General features: G+C 46.8%; 1 protein-coding gene across 1 annotated transcript in view; it reads right to left on the bottom strand.

Annotated features, from left to right (window-relative positions):
• Positions 1–14,678, bottom strand: part of PPARGC1B (PPARG coactivator 1 beta) — a 91,542-nt gene extending 76,864 nt beyond the window's left edge. Inside the window, exon 1 of the mRNA XM_038414880.2 lies at positions 14,534–14,678. Coding sequence (XP_038270808.1) covers positions 14,534–14,617 — 84 coding nt within the window. The 5' untranslated portion in view covers positions 14,618–14,678. The remainder of the gene's footprint in view (positions 1–14,533) is intronic.
• Between the last annotated feature and the right edge of the window lie 1,938 nt (positions 14,679–16,616).

Genomic DNA, 16,616 nt, shown 5'->3' with positions numbered 1-16,616 from the left:
AAACTAAACATGGGAATGTCTAATGTAAATCATTTGCTAACGATAAAAAACGAGTCTGGATACAAACAGCAGAAGCCCAGTGCTCGGGAAGCATGTGCTGTGGGCAATGCCACATATGTACTGCAGCTCCTCCATCCCACAGCAGAATTCTGGGCATATTTTTTCCTTAGTAAGGCATGTCTTGAAAAGGAAACAATAAGAAATTCACTGAGCATAACAAGTCAAGTAGCTAAGGGACCTTCCACATCCCTGTGGAAAAGATACAGCAGCCACATCCAATGCATGTTCCAGTCAGGGACTGGATCACAAGTCAGATCAGTTAGCACTTCAAACAGCTCAGCTGAGCAACAGAGCCTATGGCAGGAATGCCTGGGTTTGAATATCAGCTCTGAAAAGGAGGGGGCACGTGTGGGTGTCTCTGTCTATACAGTTATAAATAGATGGGTACAGAGACTCATCATGTAGCACACACTGTTCATCATATCCAATGTTCTTAGGACAGCAACACAGATATACACAAATGGAGGATCCCACTAGAGGAAGGGTCAACCCATATAATCATGATGCCCAGCCCATTTGTAAATCAGATCGGGGAGATCACAGGTTAAATCAGGGACCACACTACACATCTATGGGGAGTTATCTTTCCACTGACATTTGGTTCACACTTCAAAAGGATTTTACATCTGCATGTTGCTATAGCAGAATCCCCAGATAATGTAAGAGAGAAACTGCATATTGCAGTGCAATTTGGGGAGATGATTGCACAACACTGACCTACACATGGAGTCAAATCCTGTGCTCTGCAGGTTCTTGTTTGTGGCTCCCACTGAAGACAACAGGAGCTCTCCATGTGTATCTGAGGGCAGAATTTGGCCCAAGTATGTGTCTCAGGATCTGCATATGGGGTGCATATAGACTTGTTAACCTGAAATAAGAATGGAGTTTGCAGGCCACCCTAATGGCCCAGCTGGCAAAAAAGACCAGAGTTCAATCTATTTCTTCAGGCTGCATCCACTTTTACGCTTTCCTTCCAGACGGAGTGACCAAGACTCAAGGAACGGGAGCAACCGATCCCATGTTCCACTGGGTGACCATGTCTCAGATAGAACTGGAACTCCAGATGCTCCCATAGACCTGTCTTTCTGATATGAAAGTGGATTCCAGTTCCTTTCACTGGCCACTCAACTAATTCAGCTAAGTGGTGCAGTAAAGCAAGGGCCACAAACAAGATGTTATGAAGCCATCTCTGACTAATAGAAATCACACACGTCAAGACTCTTTCCATCCCACAGTTTTAAAGGGCAAACTGCACATTTTTTCATTAAATGAGCGAAATGTATTTTTAATGTGCTCAGTGCCACAAATACCAGGGCAACAAAGGGCATTCGCCTTCACTATTGTTTCCCTTTCCACCCCCAAATGTCACGCCTGCTGGCTCCGCTCTGATGCCCTGGAATTTATCATCCTGAGATGTCACAGCCACCATTCTCATTAGAGCCCTGCTGAAGCAGAGAACTTGGAGAGGTGCAGGGAAGTGAAGTTATTTAATCCTACAGCACAGTTTTTCCTTGTGCATTTCTGAATATGATTATTTCATCCCCATTGGCCTATAAAATAGTAACAAAACAGTTGGCCCCCCAAACTTGCACTCTTGCCTCAAATTATATTTAGATATTTGAAAAATAAATCCGCAATTCCCCCTTAAGGCAGTTTTTTATCTGCTGCCCCCATTTAGGATGCTTGATGTTGCTGGTAATAGCAATGAGAATAATTTCGAAGCATGGAAATAACACAGGACCCGATTTTTCAAAATTGCCCAGCTCCCCTTTACACAGCTCAACAAACTGCCCAGAAATTACAGACCAGTGAGCTTAACTTCAGTACTCGGAAAGATAATGGAGCAAATAATTAAGCAATCAATTTGCAAACACCTAGAAGCTAATAAGCTGATAAGTAACAGCCATCATGGATTTGTCAAGAACAAATCGTGTCAAACCAACCTAATCGCTTTCTTTGACAGGGTAACAAGCCTTTTAGATGGGCGGAAGTGGTAGATGTGGTATATCTTGACTTTAATAAGGCTTGTGATACTGTCTCACATGATCTGCTCATAAACAAACCAGGGAAATACAACCTAAATAGAGCTACTATAAGGTAGGTGCATAACTAGTTGGAAAACGGTTCCCAGAGCGTAGTTATGAGTGGTTCACAGTCATGCTGGAAGGACATAACGAGTGGGGTCCCGCAGGGATCAGTTCTGGGTCTGGTTCTGTTCAATATCTTCATCAATAATTTAGATAATGGAATAGAGAGTGCACTCATAAAGTTTGCCGACGATACCAAACTGGGATTGCAAGGGGTTGCAAGTGCTTTGGAGAGTAGGATTATAATTCAAAATGATCTGGACAAAGTGGAGAAACGATCTGAAGTTAATAGGATGAAATTCAATAAGGACAAATGCAAAGTACTCCACTTAGGAAGGAACAATCAGTTGCACGCATACAAAATGGGTTAGGAAAGAGTACTGCAGAAAGGGATCTGGGAGTCATAGTAGATCACAAGCTAAATATGAGTCAACAGTGTAACACTGTTGCAAAAAAAGCACACATCATTCTGGGATGTATTAGTCGGAGTGTTGTAAGCAAGACACGAGAAGGCATTCTTCTGCTCTACTCCGCACTGATTAGGCCTCAACTGGAGTATTGTGTTCAGCTCTGGGTGCCATATTTCAGGAAAGATGTGGATAAATTGGAGAAAGTCCAGAGGAGAGCAACAAAATGATTAAAGTTGTAGAAAATATGACCTATGAGGAAAGATTGAAAAAATTGTATTTGTTTAGTCTGGAGAAGAGAAGACTGAGAGGGGAAATGATAATAGTTTTCAAGTATATAAAAGTTGTTACAAGGAGGTAGGAGAAAAATTGTTCTCCTTAACCTCTAAGGATAGGACAAGAAGCAATGGGCTTAAATTGCAGCAAGGGTGGCTTAGGTTGGGCATTAGGAAAAACTTCTTAACTGTCAGGGTGGTTAAGCAGTGGAATAAATTGCCAAGAGAGGTTGTGGCATCCCCATCACTGGAGATTTTTAAGAGCAAGTTACACAAACATCTGTCAGGGATGTTCTTGATAATACTTAGTCCTGCCTTGAGTGCAGAGTACTGGACTAGATGACATCTCGAGGTCCCTTCCAGTCCCAGGATTCTATGATTTTGTGTTTCTATTATTTTCAAAAGAGCTCAGTATTCCGATTCTGGATGCTGAGTACCTCTGAACATCTTCCCACCTCATTTAGGTACCAATGGGGAAGATGGGCTCTTTTGAACGTATGGCCAATAGTATCCTCCAAAAAAGTAAATACATGCATATATTATAACATGGTGTTTTCAGATGATCTTCCATTTGATCACAGCAAGCTAGTATCGGAGAGGGGAACAGGATCCAGGCCTCCAAGCTCCCAGTCTTTTGTTCTAACCTAGACATGCTGTCTTCTGAGTTTAGTGGGTTTCAATCTAGGACCTCGTAGACAGAGGGCAAATCACAAGACTGGCAGTTTGAGGACAGAAGGCCATGCTGACTGAACTCTCCATTGAGCCCTAGGTGAGATTCCTCTAGGTCATGGTGATGTTGATCATTTCTTAATTGACATTATGTATTTAACACCCACTGTGTGCTAGGTGCCTTACAAACAAATAGGGAACTAAGGTATCTGGGCAGGGGAGCTTACAGTCGAATTGGTGGGACAGTGTAGGGAGTTTTCACCAGTACTGTCTGTATGATACCTGCTCTGGTCAATAAAGACGTCAGTAGACTTCAGTCTACAGGTCTATCAATGCAGCACCTTTCCCCAGCACTAAATTCATACACACACCCCATGAGAAACAAAGCAAATGCTGAGCAGATAACGGCTAATGCAGAGGAGCCAGTGTCACTAAGCACACCTGGAAAACCAGCGCGAAGAACAACCAGGCCGGAAGCTACAGATATGGCCCCCAAACATAATAAAACTAGGATGGATGGAGAAAAGGAACAATCAATAATCAGTAACAACAGACAAGCAGACAGAATCTGAGAGAGAAGGAGGAGGAAACAGAGACAATGTGGCACTGAGAGCACCAGGGAAGACTAGACAGCAAATAAGCTCTCCAGCTCATATTCACCCCATTGCTTCCCGCAGAGCACTCATAGTCTGGTGATAAACATTGCAGCTTCTTTCCCCAGGCCTCTAGTTTCACTCAGCTGCCCCTTCAATATGGATGTGATGGAGGAACAGAGAGCAAACGTATTAGTTTCTCTCATGCACCTGTTGCTTCTTGTCACTAACTTCAATTGTAAGCTCTGTAGTGCAGGGCAGTTGCTTCTCTCCATGTTTGTACAGCATCGAGCACCCTGTAGCCTCAGTCCCTGATTGGGCCCCATGAAACAAGACCAGGCAGTTTGAAAGAGCCAAGTGGAAGTTTTAAAAATCCCGCGAAAAAGTCGTCACTGAGATGTTAGTAAAACAAAATTATGGGAGCATTTATTTATGCTTCGTAAAAGTACAGTCTAGATGTTGGGCCTAATTTGAACTGTAGGCCACTTGATCATATCCCTCTTGCATGACACAAAGCTCCATCAGAGGGAATTGTTAGAGCGGTCCCTTGGTCAGCTCTAGGATGGTTGGAAAAGGAAGGCAGCTAACTAGCTATAGTTTAAAGGGGGCCAATGGTTCATGAGTGGCCAGTACATTTTTAAAGGAAATTTAATAGGAAATTCAACACAAACCTCAATCAGCTTAAAACCAAAGGATTATGAAAGTCACATCCACCCTCTTTAAACAAGGAGAACCCAGCCTGTTAGTATCCACCCTGTTCAATTCCCAAGAATTCAGGGAACATGGAGAACAGACTGGAACAAAGTTCACCGAAGCCTCGCTGGATGCCAGGTGAAGAGCATTCATGCAGCAGGAAAGGGCTCTGTCAGCTGGTAGAGCACAAGTCACTATGCAATCCCTCTCCCCTGCTGTGGGTGTGGCCTGAGAGTCCCCTGAGGAAATGGTGATGGGAACCAGGATGGCTATGCAAGGCTCAGAGACCGAAATGATTAACCAAGGCTAAAGATGTTACTCTCAGTAGTGGGTTTCCTCGTTGAAGGGTAACAGCATTGCCTTAAGAAAACGGCACATTTTCCATTGCTTTGCCAATGCATGTATTTAGTACAATCAAACTGCCCAAATTAGGGTTGCACTGTCAACTTGCCCAAAGCCAAAGGACCACATCTCCTTTGCATAACATGGAGCAAACTGCAGTGTTGTCTTCATTAAAGAGGCAGCCTACTGAGTCTACAGGGTCCACCTTGAAATGCTCTTTCTTAGTCCTAGCAGAAACGCTATCTTCCCAAGGAGATGTAAAACAAAGGCTCCCTCAGCACTTGCCTTCAGTGGGCATCATGGGAGCTGGATAGCCTGATTATTACTGTTACCTTATTGTATATGTGGCTAGATGAAATCATAATCACTTTTTGCTTGAAACCAATCCAGCTGCTCCAGTAATGGACAATTATACTGCCCTGGATATTCTCTCCTGTGCATGCAAAAAGCGCAGTCACTATGGCATCCTCCCTCTGCAACACCTATTGCAACATTTCAGTGCTACATTTTCACTTTCATAATGCAAACCTGAGAACTAATTTCTACCACCAAGCACTCAACTAGGTTAAAAAACCGCCCAGCTGCAACAACAGCAAGCAACACTTCCTCTTCCCAACAGCAACTCACAGAGGGTTTGATCCTGTGCTCACATAACCCATGTAGCTCCACTGACTTTAGTGGAGTTACGCCTCATTTACACCAGAAGAAGTGAAAGCAGAAACAGGCCCAGACTCAGAGCAGCAGGAGGTTATGCTCAGACAACTTGCAAACTTGCAAACACCACCATACAGGGATTGAAAAGAAACCTGATTTGATGGTGATAGGCTTTCTGGTGTGTGCATGTATCTCAGCAATGGTGTTCCTCTGCACACTGCTCTGACCACACTAGCTTGATACACACAGGGACCTCCGATCCTGTGGTTTGGCAGGGGTATTCTGATCCCCTGGAGAGTCCTGTCAGTTTCAGGATTTCCTTGCCCTTGAACTGCAGGGAAACTAGGGCTCCTCAGGGGAGGTGAAGGTGGCTCTTAGCCTGGAGAATGCATGGCCACCCTGCCTGGGATTAATAGGTTATTTGCAGCTCTTTTTGAATAACAAATTTGGAAGCTGCAGCAGCAATGAACTCCACAAACTGAAACAAGAACTGAGCTGCCTGACCAGCAAAGGCTTTCTCCCCAGAAAGGGGCTTTTTCTTCCAGCATGCTCAGTACTGCTGCTGGGAGCAAGTTCACAGCTTAGGAGCAAGACAGAGAGAGAATTTAGCAAGTCCGTCTAATTAAAATATAATTCCCCACAATGATTTTATTGCAAGAGCTAGAGGCACTGCTTTCATCCTAAGCTGCCTTTTATTGCTCCCCTCAGCAGCAAAGGAAAACAGCTATGTAAAGAATATGTCGTTGGGTCCCAGGAGGAACACAGGGGAAGCGTCACATCAGTGTTCCCAATGCCCCAGAGTTTCTCCCACTTACATTGTGATGGGAGACGAGCAGCCACAGCCATCTGGGACTCCTCTACCTCTCTGCTGCTCCACACAGCAATAGCAAGGGGCCTCTTGTTCCACAACGTGTGAAGGGAAATGTGCGTCATGTTCAACCACTCTAGCTTCCCTTCCCAAGGCTAGGAAAGATTCTGGCTCTGACTGCCTGGGAGGGGAATCCAGAGACACAGAAAGGGATTCAAAGAGCTGTTCGAGATGCACCAGCAGTCCCTGTCTCTTACTGCTCCTTCATTCGCTCCATACCTCAGACGTGGACTTGCAACCCCCACTCCCCCCCCCCACACACACACAAAGCAATGATCTGCCACTTGGGTTATAATGCTGAAGGATTTTGAAGGTAGAAAGCACAAAAGAAGTGTTAGCAGCAAACTTCTGTGCCATCTTGGGGCAAGGGGGAAAGAACAGGGAGAGGATAAATGAAGCACTGCCAAGCCACATCCTAGCTCTTCCACCCACTAAGTGCTAACCAAATGCTAGCCACAATGGAAGGTGATGGTCCACCCAGCACACCTGGCCCCGGGGCTATGACCAAGTTCATGCTCCCACAGTTGCTTGCATACATGCTGGTATTCAAAGCAAGCACAGGGGAGTGGGGGGGAAGCCCTGACCCTGTTCAGCTTCTACAGAAACTAAGGTCCACAGAAATGTTTGCAGGGTTTGATTTCCCTTTTTCAACTCTAAGGTAAATAAGCTGTTGTTTTTAAATCATTGTAACCTGGTGCATGCGAGTCCCAAAGTGAAATGGCCAAGGAGCAAGAGCGGAGCCGACAAGATCATAAGCACTTGAAGGACAAGGTGATATAGACATAGCGATGGGTGTGCGTGCATAAAATGCCTGCCACATCCTGGATGCTACCCCAACACAAACAATAAACAAATAGTAATTTGTGTCTTTTCGTAGTCCAGGCTGAGAGAAAAGTGGAAAAGCAAACCAGCTTACCAGTACGTAGTGACAAACTCAGGAAATGTCTGGCATCACATCCGCAGCTGGTGTTAATGGGCACGGCTTCAATGAAACTATTTACACCCATTGATGATTTGGCCCATTAACTTTAGCCTGTTAGCGGTCTTTATCACTACAACTTCAGCGATTTTTTAAAATCTCTCTCACTCTTCTAAGCCTCTACAACCTGGTATTTGTCTAGCATGCAGCCTGGGCTAGAAGATGGGGAATGTCCTTCCTATTCATTTAAACTTACAAGGAAAAATGCGGTGACTATAATGCCATTTGCGATATGGTTGCTCAGACCATAGAACCTGGCTCACCAGACCCCATTTTAGGGACCTTCTCCCCAATACATGCATCAGCGCACCACCCAAAATACAACCCTGTGGAACACGCACCACATGTTCCATTGAGTACTCTGTGGCTAAGGAGAAGAGAAATGTCTTGTGTTGCCAAGGCTGTGTGCCATAGTCAGCTGTGCTGTTCAAAAAGCCAGCTCCAAGGCTGGCTCCCTGGCAATCTGCAGTTCACAGGGTTTAGAAGCCATCTCTCTCTGTTAAATCACTTTATTCTGCCAAATCATCACGAGAAACATAAGCCTCTACAGTGTTGCCATGGAGCGCAGCTACGCCATGGAAGCGGAAGCTGAAAAGTGGATTCCTCTGACCAAAAGCATTTACCAACAGAGGCCTGTTCTGTGGAGCATATGAAAGGAGTCTGGTACATTTCTGTAGACAGGCATCCATATCTCATCACGTCTGGCTCCTTGGTTGGCAATCTCAGAGAGAAGCGAAGAACTGCATGAGCTATGGTCTCTACCCTAAAGGCAGTCCTTCCAGGGAACACATGCCCTGCTGCTGTACCTGCTCTATGGTGAACAGAGGGATTCAGCCTCCCAGGCTGTCAATCTGGCACTAAATTCACAACCCGAAAGTGGCACCGTGGTGAAAATACAAGTTTCACTGCAGTGGCACTTTGCACACAGACACTCCCATCAGAATTCCTGCACTCTTCCCCCTGCCTTCCAAAGGACCACGGGACTCTGAGTTAGTTTCAAATCTTTACGCTCATTGAAGACTGGTCCAGAGCAGAGGGGAAAGCCAAATGAGCACCTATCTTGGTTTACTGAGTGAAGTAAAAACACCACACTCTAGAGGTCCTGCTGAAGATCAGGGTCTTCTGCAATTTCCCCATTTCACCAACACAAGTCATAATGCCCTCATGTCAGAGCCACCCTCCCTCCAGCCACGGTGGGGTGAATCCTGCCCACTGGTGAGCCCATTAATCCTAGTCTGTGTGTTGCCCAGAAGGTCACTGTTAAGTGTCATGGAATGCTCCTTCCCTGCCTTCTGTCTCTGCTAGCCTGGAACACGAATGCCAACTGCCACATGACAGAATGCTCTTGGGCCAGTCCCTAATTTAACTGAAGGAAACCAAAGGGCAATGTATGAAACCTCAATGTCTTCCACTGTGAGGAACACAAAAGATGGATGCCTGCTAGTCAGCAGAACAGTCACATAAAAAGCACAGCAACTCGCTTCCAGCCTAACCCTCCAATTAGCTCAAAATAGCAGGAGTCACCCATTGGGCCAAGGAAAGGGGAATATGTGCATGGCAGAGACTATGCCATACAGTGCTATCATGCAACTCAACAACCCAGCAATGTCAGGTTCGAGGCTCAGCGGTTTAAAGCCAGTCTCCTTAAGGGAAAGAAGAGGTTCTTCTGGAAATCAGCTGGGGAGTTTGGGGGAGGGAGGATGTCAGTGCATTTTTACCCCCATCAGGTTGTCAAACGAAACCCTAGAAGAAGTAGAATTTCTTACTATAAAGCGGCTTTTGACACTGGAAAGGTTAATGTGGGCAGGCATGCTGGAACAATTTTTATAGTGGGGGTGCTGATGAGACCCATTGAACTAAACCATAAATCCTGCATGTAATGGAAACCACCTCAAGCAAGGAGGTGTGGCAGCACCCCCAGCACTCCTAGTTCCAGCACCTATGATGTGTGATAAAAGTTCCCTTTGCTAGAGACAGCAGGTTAAGACCTTAATTATTCACCTGTGGGGTACATGCCTTTGAATCACAGGATGAAACAAGGAAAGGAATGTGCTGGTGCAACACAGACAAAACCCCAAACACACACCAGGATGCAACCAGTGGATTCCTACTATGAATAGTAAACACAAATTGCCAGAAAAGCAAGGCTTGAAAATGGGATGACCTGCGCATAGGTTCTGAAAAGGGACCAGTCTCCAGCATGCCCACCCAAGCTGCCAGTGGGAATTCTCTGCCTCTGCTCCTAGCAGTTAGTACCTCATCACTGAAAATGATAAATTCAGCAGCAAGCTGTACTCTGGATTTTTCACATTCAGCACTGAGATATAAGCTGTTGCCGCAACTCCAAGCAGTGGCCACCTTCCCAAAATGTCTGTATTCTGCTTTGGATGTATCAGTCTGCTCTTCGATAAACTCAGATTCAGTAATCATCACAACACTTCTCTAGACTTGTAAATGGCTACTATTCTCAGACCCTTCTTCCCACCTCTTTTCACTGACGTACACTACAAAAGAACATACCCGCATGCAGTCCAACAAAAGGTATGCTTGACCCAGGTGCAAAGAAGGGTCATCTTTGGCTTGGCCTTATTACTCCAGGCCTCAAGACAAAAAGTTTTGATAAACAGCTATTGAGCAAGACTGAGAAGAGGAGCACACAAGAAGTAGAACATGGGTTCGAGCTATGAGGAATAGCTGGAGAAGAGCAAACTGCTTAATGATTAACAATAATAATTAAGTTGCTATACTGCTTTTCAACTGAGGACCTCAAAGTGCTTTTGCACCCATTAATGAATTAAGCTGTTAAGAAGGTGCAGAGAAGCTAAATAGGGAATAAGGTATTTCAGTTCATGTGATCTTTAAACGTCTCCAAGCAGCAGCCTGTGTTATTTTTTCCTATGCTAATTTTTAAACAAGTCAAAAATGGAAAAGTCAGACTGAGCCTTGTTATTTATACCAGAGAATCAGAAAAGATTCCATAACCCGACTGGTTTTGTCCACTATGCCTGGTCCCTTCCAACACCTGATACCTTTGGCAAATTAGCTGCAATTGTCTTTATCCTTTTAAGATTAAATGAGCAGCACAGAATGCATTAAATTGGCCTATAAATCATACATTTCAGGTCACTTGCAAAATAAGCCCATTTTGGTAAGAAAGTAAAACATAAAAAGAAAACCCTTTATTCTCTTTGTGTAGCAATGCAGTTATCATGAGAATAATCATTACCTTCCATATGTAAATAGAGGTTAGCATGCACCCTCAGTACAATCCTGAATAATTAAGAGACTGATTCAAATAACCATGTTAAACTTGCACTGTGCCCCTCAGGTATTTTGTCTGTTTAGCTGGGCTGGGCCACTAATCACCTACCGCTTTTGAGCATCTTGCTGTGAATTTCTGCAATACTGCTGCAAAAGAAAGGAAAAGGGGGGATGATGGAGGAGAGCTGGAGTCCTTCAGGATTTCCATGAAGGAAACGGATAATATTCATGATCTCATGGCCTCCTGACATTTTAGCCTCTTTGGATAATCTGATCCTGTGGTAGAACACTGGGGACTTTGCAGGAGCAGCTTTCAGGCTTCATTGAGAACTCAGTAAGCCAGTTGTAAGCACAGGCTAGTACAGTAGTAATGGGGAGAGACGTCAGAGGCGAGCCTAGGAACCGCCTCCCTTTTATAGTTATAAGCAAAGCATGTGACCAGAGCCTTCACTGCAGTTTCATCAGAGGTTAAGGTACAAGCACAACACACACTTACAACTTCAATCATTTCTCAAACAAATCACATGCTGGGACTTTAACCCTACTATACATGTGGGGCAAAGAAGCAAAATGAAATTAACAAAAGCACCTTCCATACATACCCTATAACCAACACAGATTGCATAACACTTCTGAGGAAACCTGCGCAGTCTGCAAAGATCTATTTGCTGCTGTTAACATTACGCACACAACAGATGACAGATTAGCTATAACACTATGTATGTACATAGTGCTACTATTAAACTACTGTGTATGTTATATATGAAAGAAAGCTGCAAACTCAGAAAATATTATTTCAAGAAATGTCATGGAAAAAACACTCTTATTTCATCACAAGCCATTTCACAGTTCGAAACTTTGCAGAAAATATTCACAATATGGTGGTGTTGCAACAAACATACAAACTCTCAAAAATGTCTGCATCAGGATATAAAAAAGAAGGGGGGAAAGATTCTTATTGGAATAGCATTTTTAGATTGGAATTTAAAATGCAAAAACTTCAGCTGTCAAAGTGCATGCACAGCATATAATATAATTATTTATTTCATGTTAGACAAGCAGAAAAGATGCATTTTATTACTGGGTATCATACCCAAGACCTTTCACCTGCATAGAGAGAAACCACACTTTTACAGATTGTAACCTTTCTGAAATACTTTGTTTTTGAAGAATGACATCTATCTATACAATCTCATATTCTCCAGTGTTTCCTCATCACTAATTCCCCTGGTAAAAATAAATCCTTCCAACCAGAAAATACAAACTCTGTTTATAAAATGTCCTCCCCCCACTTCTCACCTTTTCTGACCCTTCATCTATAATCAAACTGTCAGCAGCTTGCAGTTAATAATGAAAGTTGCCACACACACATCCCCACTGCCCATGTCCCATGCCAAACTGGAAATCTCCAGTGCTGGTGTATGCTTCAGAAGGCACAGAGACCACATCAATCTAGCTTGTGGCAAGACCAGCCTAGTTCTGTCTGGCACATGCACCGGGGGCAAATGAGATTTACTAAGTCTTCAACTATTATTTGTTATGAATCCAAACAGCAATTCTTCCCCATCTCCTGCAGTCAAAACAAATAAACCAGGGAGAGAAGAAGGGCTGGCATTTATGTGGCAGATCCACAATCAAAGCTGTTTTGTAATCTGTGATTATGAGACTGAGGGTGTGTTGGCGGGGGCTTATAAGTAACTATACAAAACTCTTTAGATTTGCAACAGGCTCCGGGCACATAAATCTGGCTGCAAAATGTGTGGTTGTGCTCCAGATCAGTCAGTTTCAGCTATTGCAATGTTTATTATTTAGCCCCTTTCCACCACCCCCCAAAATGGAAAAGCATGCAGCCTCTGATATATCTAGCACGCACCCTCTCGTGATCATGCAGAAGCTGCCAAGGAGACTCAATCTGATTTTAATATCCTGCTCCGTCCAAAAAGGAGCTGATCCAGGTTTTTAAGTCGCTTATTTGCAACAGTAAGACCCCTCTCACTGCATCCCCCAGATCTTAGTCTGCATACATGTAACTGACACACAGCATGACTCATCCGCACAGTCCAATTCTTATCTGCCCCCACACCACACAACCCCATCACCACCATATCTCTGGAGGACCGCCCAGGGGCAACCACAACGTTTAATTCATCTACCAAATGCCAGCCCTAGCATTCAGGCCAGGCTGTTTGTTTGGATGGGAGAAGCCAACGAGGCAACAACCAATTCCCCTCTTACCCCTTCCTCCCCCACCTTCTTTCACCCACTTGTCTGAAGAAGAAGAAGAAAGGAAACACACTTGGGAAGATGGGGGGTGAGCAGGAATCGATACATTAACCCGACAACTTTAAGGAACTCTGCACCCACAGGGGTTCTCAAACTGGGGGTCGTGACCACTCCGGGGGTCGTGAGGTTATTAAGCCGGGGGGGAGCTATCAGCCTCCACCCCAAACCCCGCTTTGCCTCCAGCATTTATCATAGTGTCAAATATAAAAAAATGTGTTTTTAATGTATAAGACGTGGGGGTCGCACTCAGAGGCTTGCTGTGTGAAAGAGGCCACCAATGCAAAAGTTTGAGAACCACTGTGACTAGATTTCAGAGTAGCAACCGTGTGAGTCTGTATTCGCAAAAAGAAAAGGAGGACTTGTGGCACCTTAGAGACTAACCAATTTATTTGAGCATAAGCTTTCATGAGCTAGACTGTTCCTTCCCAGCATTTCCCCCCCCCCCACACACACTATCACTTCCTCCCACACAACCGGATCCCCCCAGCGCTGTCACCCCCTCCCCCAACAACTACACTTCCTCAGACTGCCCCCCCCCGCCCAGTCACACACAATAACCCTGCAAAGACGGATTGATTGAGCCCAGGTAGGGCCCTTGTGCCTTGATCGTCCCCTCCCCCAGTGTGTCCAGCCCGGCCGGGCTGCTGTGCATAGGGAAGGTGTCTGGCAGCAGCACCCAGGAGTCCACGTGTGAGTGGTGCTGAAAGTGCTCGGGCGCCGCGAGCTTTGCCCCGAACCAGGGCTCGAGCCTCCTCGGGAGCGCAGCGTAGCAGCCTCCCCGGTGCCAGGTCCCCCACTGCTGCGCGGGGGGCTTTGCACGCGCACCCCCGTCAGTCAGGGCTGCCGGCTGCACCCTCCCATGCTTCTCCCACTGGGACTGCAGCAGCCGCGTGCAGCCCCCTGGATCCCCCCCTCTGCCTGCCTGGTGCATGGAGGGATCATGAGTCCCTGCACCCCCAACCTCCCCCTCCCTGGCGTAGAGGGGGAGTTAGGGCTTCCTGCACCCGCAGACTTCCCTCGCCCTCTGCTGTATGCGAGGAACCAGGACTGCCCCATCCGTGGTACATGGAGAAACCGGTGTTTCTGCACCCCCGACTCCCCGGTCCTCAGTCCATGCGGGGGAGCGGGGCTTCTGCACCCCTGTATTTCCCTCTGTCTGGTGCATGGAAAGTAGGGCTCCCTGTCCCCGGTGCATAGGGGTTCCGAGCTCCCTGCACCTCGCGGCCCCCCTGATCCCGGTGCATGGGATGCAGGGCTCCCCGGTGCATGGGGGATCCGGGCTCCTTGCCCGCAGTGCACGGGATGCAGGGCTCCCTGCTCCGCGGCTCCCCGGTGCCTGGGCGGGGCTCCCTGCCCTGGTACCTGGCTGTCAGTGAGATAGCTGAACACGAAGGAGGAGAGCTCCTCGTCCAGCAGCGCGCTGCAGTCTGGCGCCGGCTCCGCCATCTTCCAGCTCCGGCAGCGGCGGCACCAAGCATGCGGCGAGCCTAGAGCAGCGAGGAGCCGGGAAGCCGGCGGGGCGGAGCCGGGCCGCACCGCGGGGCGGAGCCACGACCCGGCCGGCTGCAGAAGCCGGCACTGGCGGCAGAGCGGGGAGGAGGGGATCTTAGCCGGCCCGCCTGTGGGAACGGCCCCCCGCCCGCCGCCGCATCAGAGCCCGGGGAGGGGCCGGGTCCTGTCCCCTGGGGGTCGCTGTCCCGAGGTTCCTGGCCTGTCCCTGTTCTGTGCGTCCCCAAGGGGGCAGGACCCCCCCCCCCCCCCGCAAGGAGCAGCCCTCCACAGAGCACCTCCCCCAAATAGACTAACAAATTTATTAGAGCATAAGCTTTCGTGAGCTACAGCTCACTTCATCGGATGCATCAAATGCATCCGATGAAGTGAGCTGTAGCTCACGAAAGCTTATGCTCTAATAAATTTGTTAGTCTCTAAGGTGCCACAAGTACTTCCCCCAAATAGGGGTGCCAGTTTTGGTTGGACTTCTTCCTGGAGGTTTCATCACGTGATATCATCTTTAATTAAAGATTAATCTTTAATTCCGAGAGACTCCAGGACAAACCTGGAGGGTTGGTAATTGTTCACCCGAGGGATCCTCCCCCCTCGAGACCCGCACCCCAGGGGATAGGACCCCCCCGACAGCCTCCCCAAGAGCACCCCCAAAAGGCACATCCCTTCTTCAAAAGCCTCCCCCAAGGGGCCAGTCCTGCCCCCACCCCAGAGCATCCCCCATTCAGGTACTTAGCCCCACAGCACCTCCCATCGGCCCCTTCCTTAGGAGGGGCCCTGCTTCACCTCACTCCCCAATCCCCTGCCATGACAGCCCTGCAATCCACCAGAGCCAAAGCCAAGCCCTGTGTGGAAGCCAGGCAGCAGAGCGTTTCTCATTGCAGGGGGCAGAGCTCTTCCCTCTGGGGCGCAGGATAGCTCCCACTGAGAGAACCCTTGGGGTTTTGGGATGGAGAACACTCAGAACAGCTCTTCCTGGGCAGCCAGGGCAGGGGGCAAAACACTTCCCATGGGGTGGGAGGAAGGCAGCCCCAAAATCAAATCATCTGGGCACAACACTGGCCTAACTCATATAATTTCCAACTCCTCCTAGAGCTGCTCTGACGTTGGGGCCTGTGTCACACCTTTGGGCCCTGGCTGGGTTGTGAATAACGTTGATGATAACCCCCAATAATGTTAAAGAGAGCTCTCCGGGGATGAGCAAATCCCTTTGTTTGAATCTCACATCAATGACGTAAGGCAATGCTGTCCCCTCACCGCTGCGTTTTGGTGCGACAGCAAACGGATGACTCTCCAGTCGTGCTTTTCTACGTTTATCTTATTCCATAAAGTTCACAGCAAAAAGCTGGCTGGGCTGAGCTGAGCCCTGAGGGTCTCCGGCAGATAGAAAAGCAACTCCCCTCACCTTCTCTCAATCGATATGTTCGACAGAAACAGGACAAAAGCAGAAAAAAGAATAAAAATGTCCATTAGTTACATGCCGCTTCAGGTCAGAAAACAGAATACAATCAATTCAAAGAGATAAGGCCAGCTATTTACTAAGGCCTGCTCTATGCACAGTGTTGTACTGAGATAATTTGTTGCTTGTGGTGTGATTTTTTTTTTTTTACCAAAAAAGTTATACAGGTACAACCCTAGTGTGGATAAAGTTATATGTATAAAAGTGCCTTATAGCAGTAAGTAGAGGTTATTTTCCTTCTGTACAGGAATAAACCCTACTGGTATAAGCCACATTTATACTGATTTTATTGCATCTGCACTTGGTAGGTTGTGCTGCTTTGACTATACTGGCATATTGTGCTGCTTTAATGACATACTCTAACTTTTGAAATCCTTTATTACTGGCTGTAGCACTGACTGCTGTGAGAAATCCTTCTGACTTCAGTCAGCCTATTCATGGTAATAAACATTATACCCAACAGTAAAAATGTTGGCAGGATTG

This window comes from Dermochelys coriacea, chromosome 8 (genome assembly GCF_009764565.3).
Source record: "Dermochelys coriacea isolate rDerCor1 chromosome 8, rDerCor1.pri.v4, whole genome shotgun sequence".
In the NCBI taxonomy this organism is placed as follows: domain Eukaryota; kingdom Metazoa; phylum Chordata; order Testudines; family Dermochelyidae; genus Dermochelys; species Dermochelys coriacea.
Note: the sequence above shows the minus strand (reverse complement) of the source record. Positions and strands in the feature narration are given on the sequence as shown.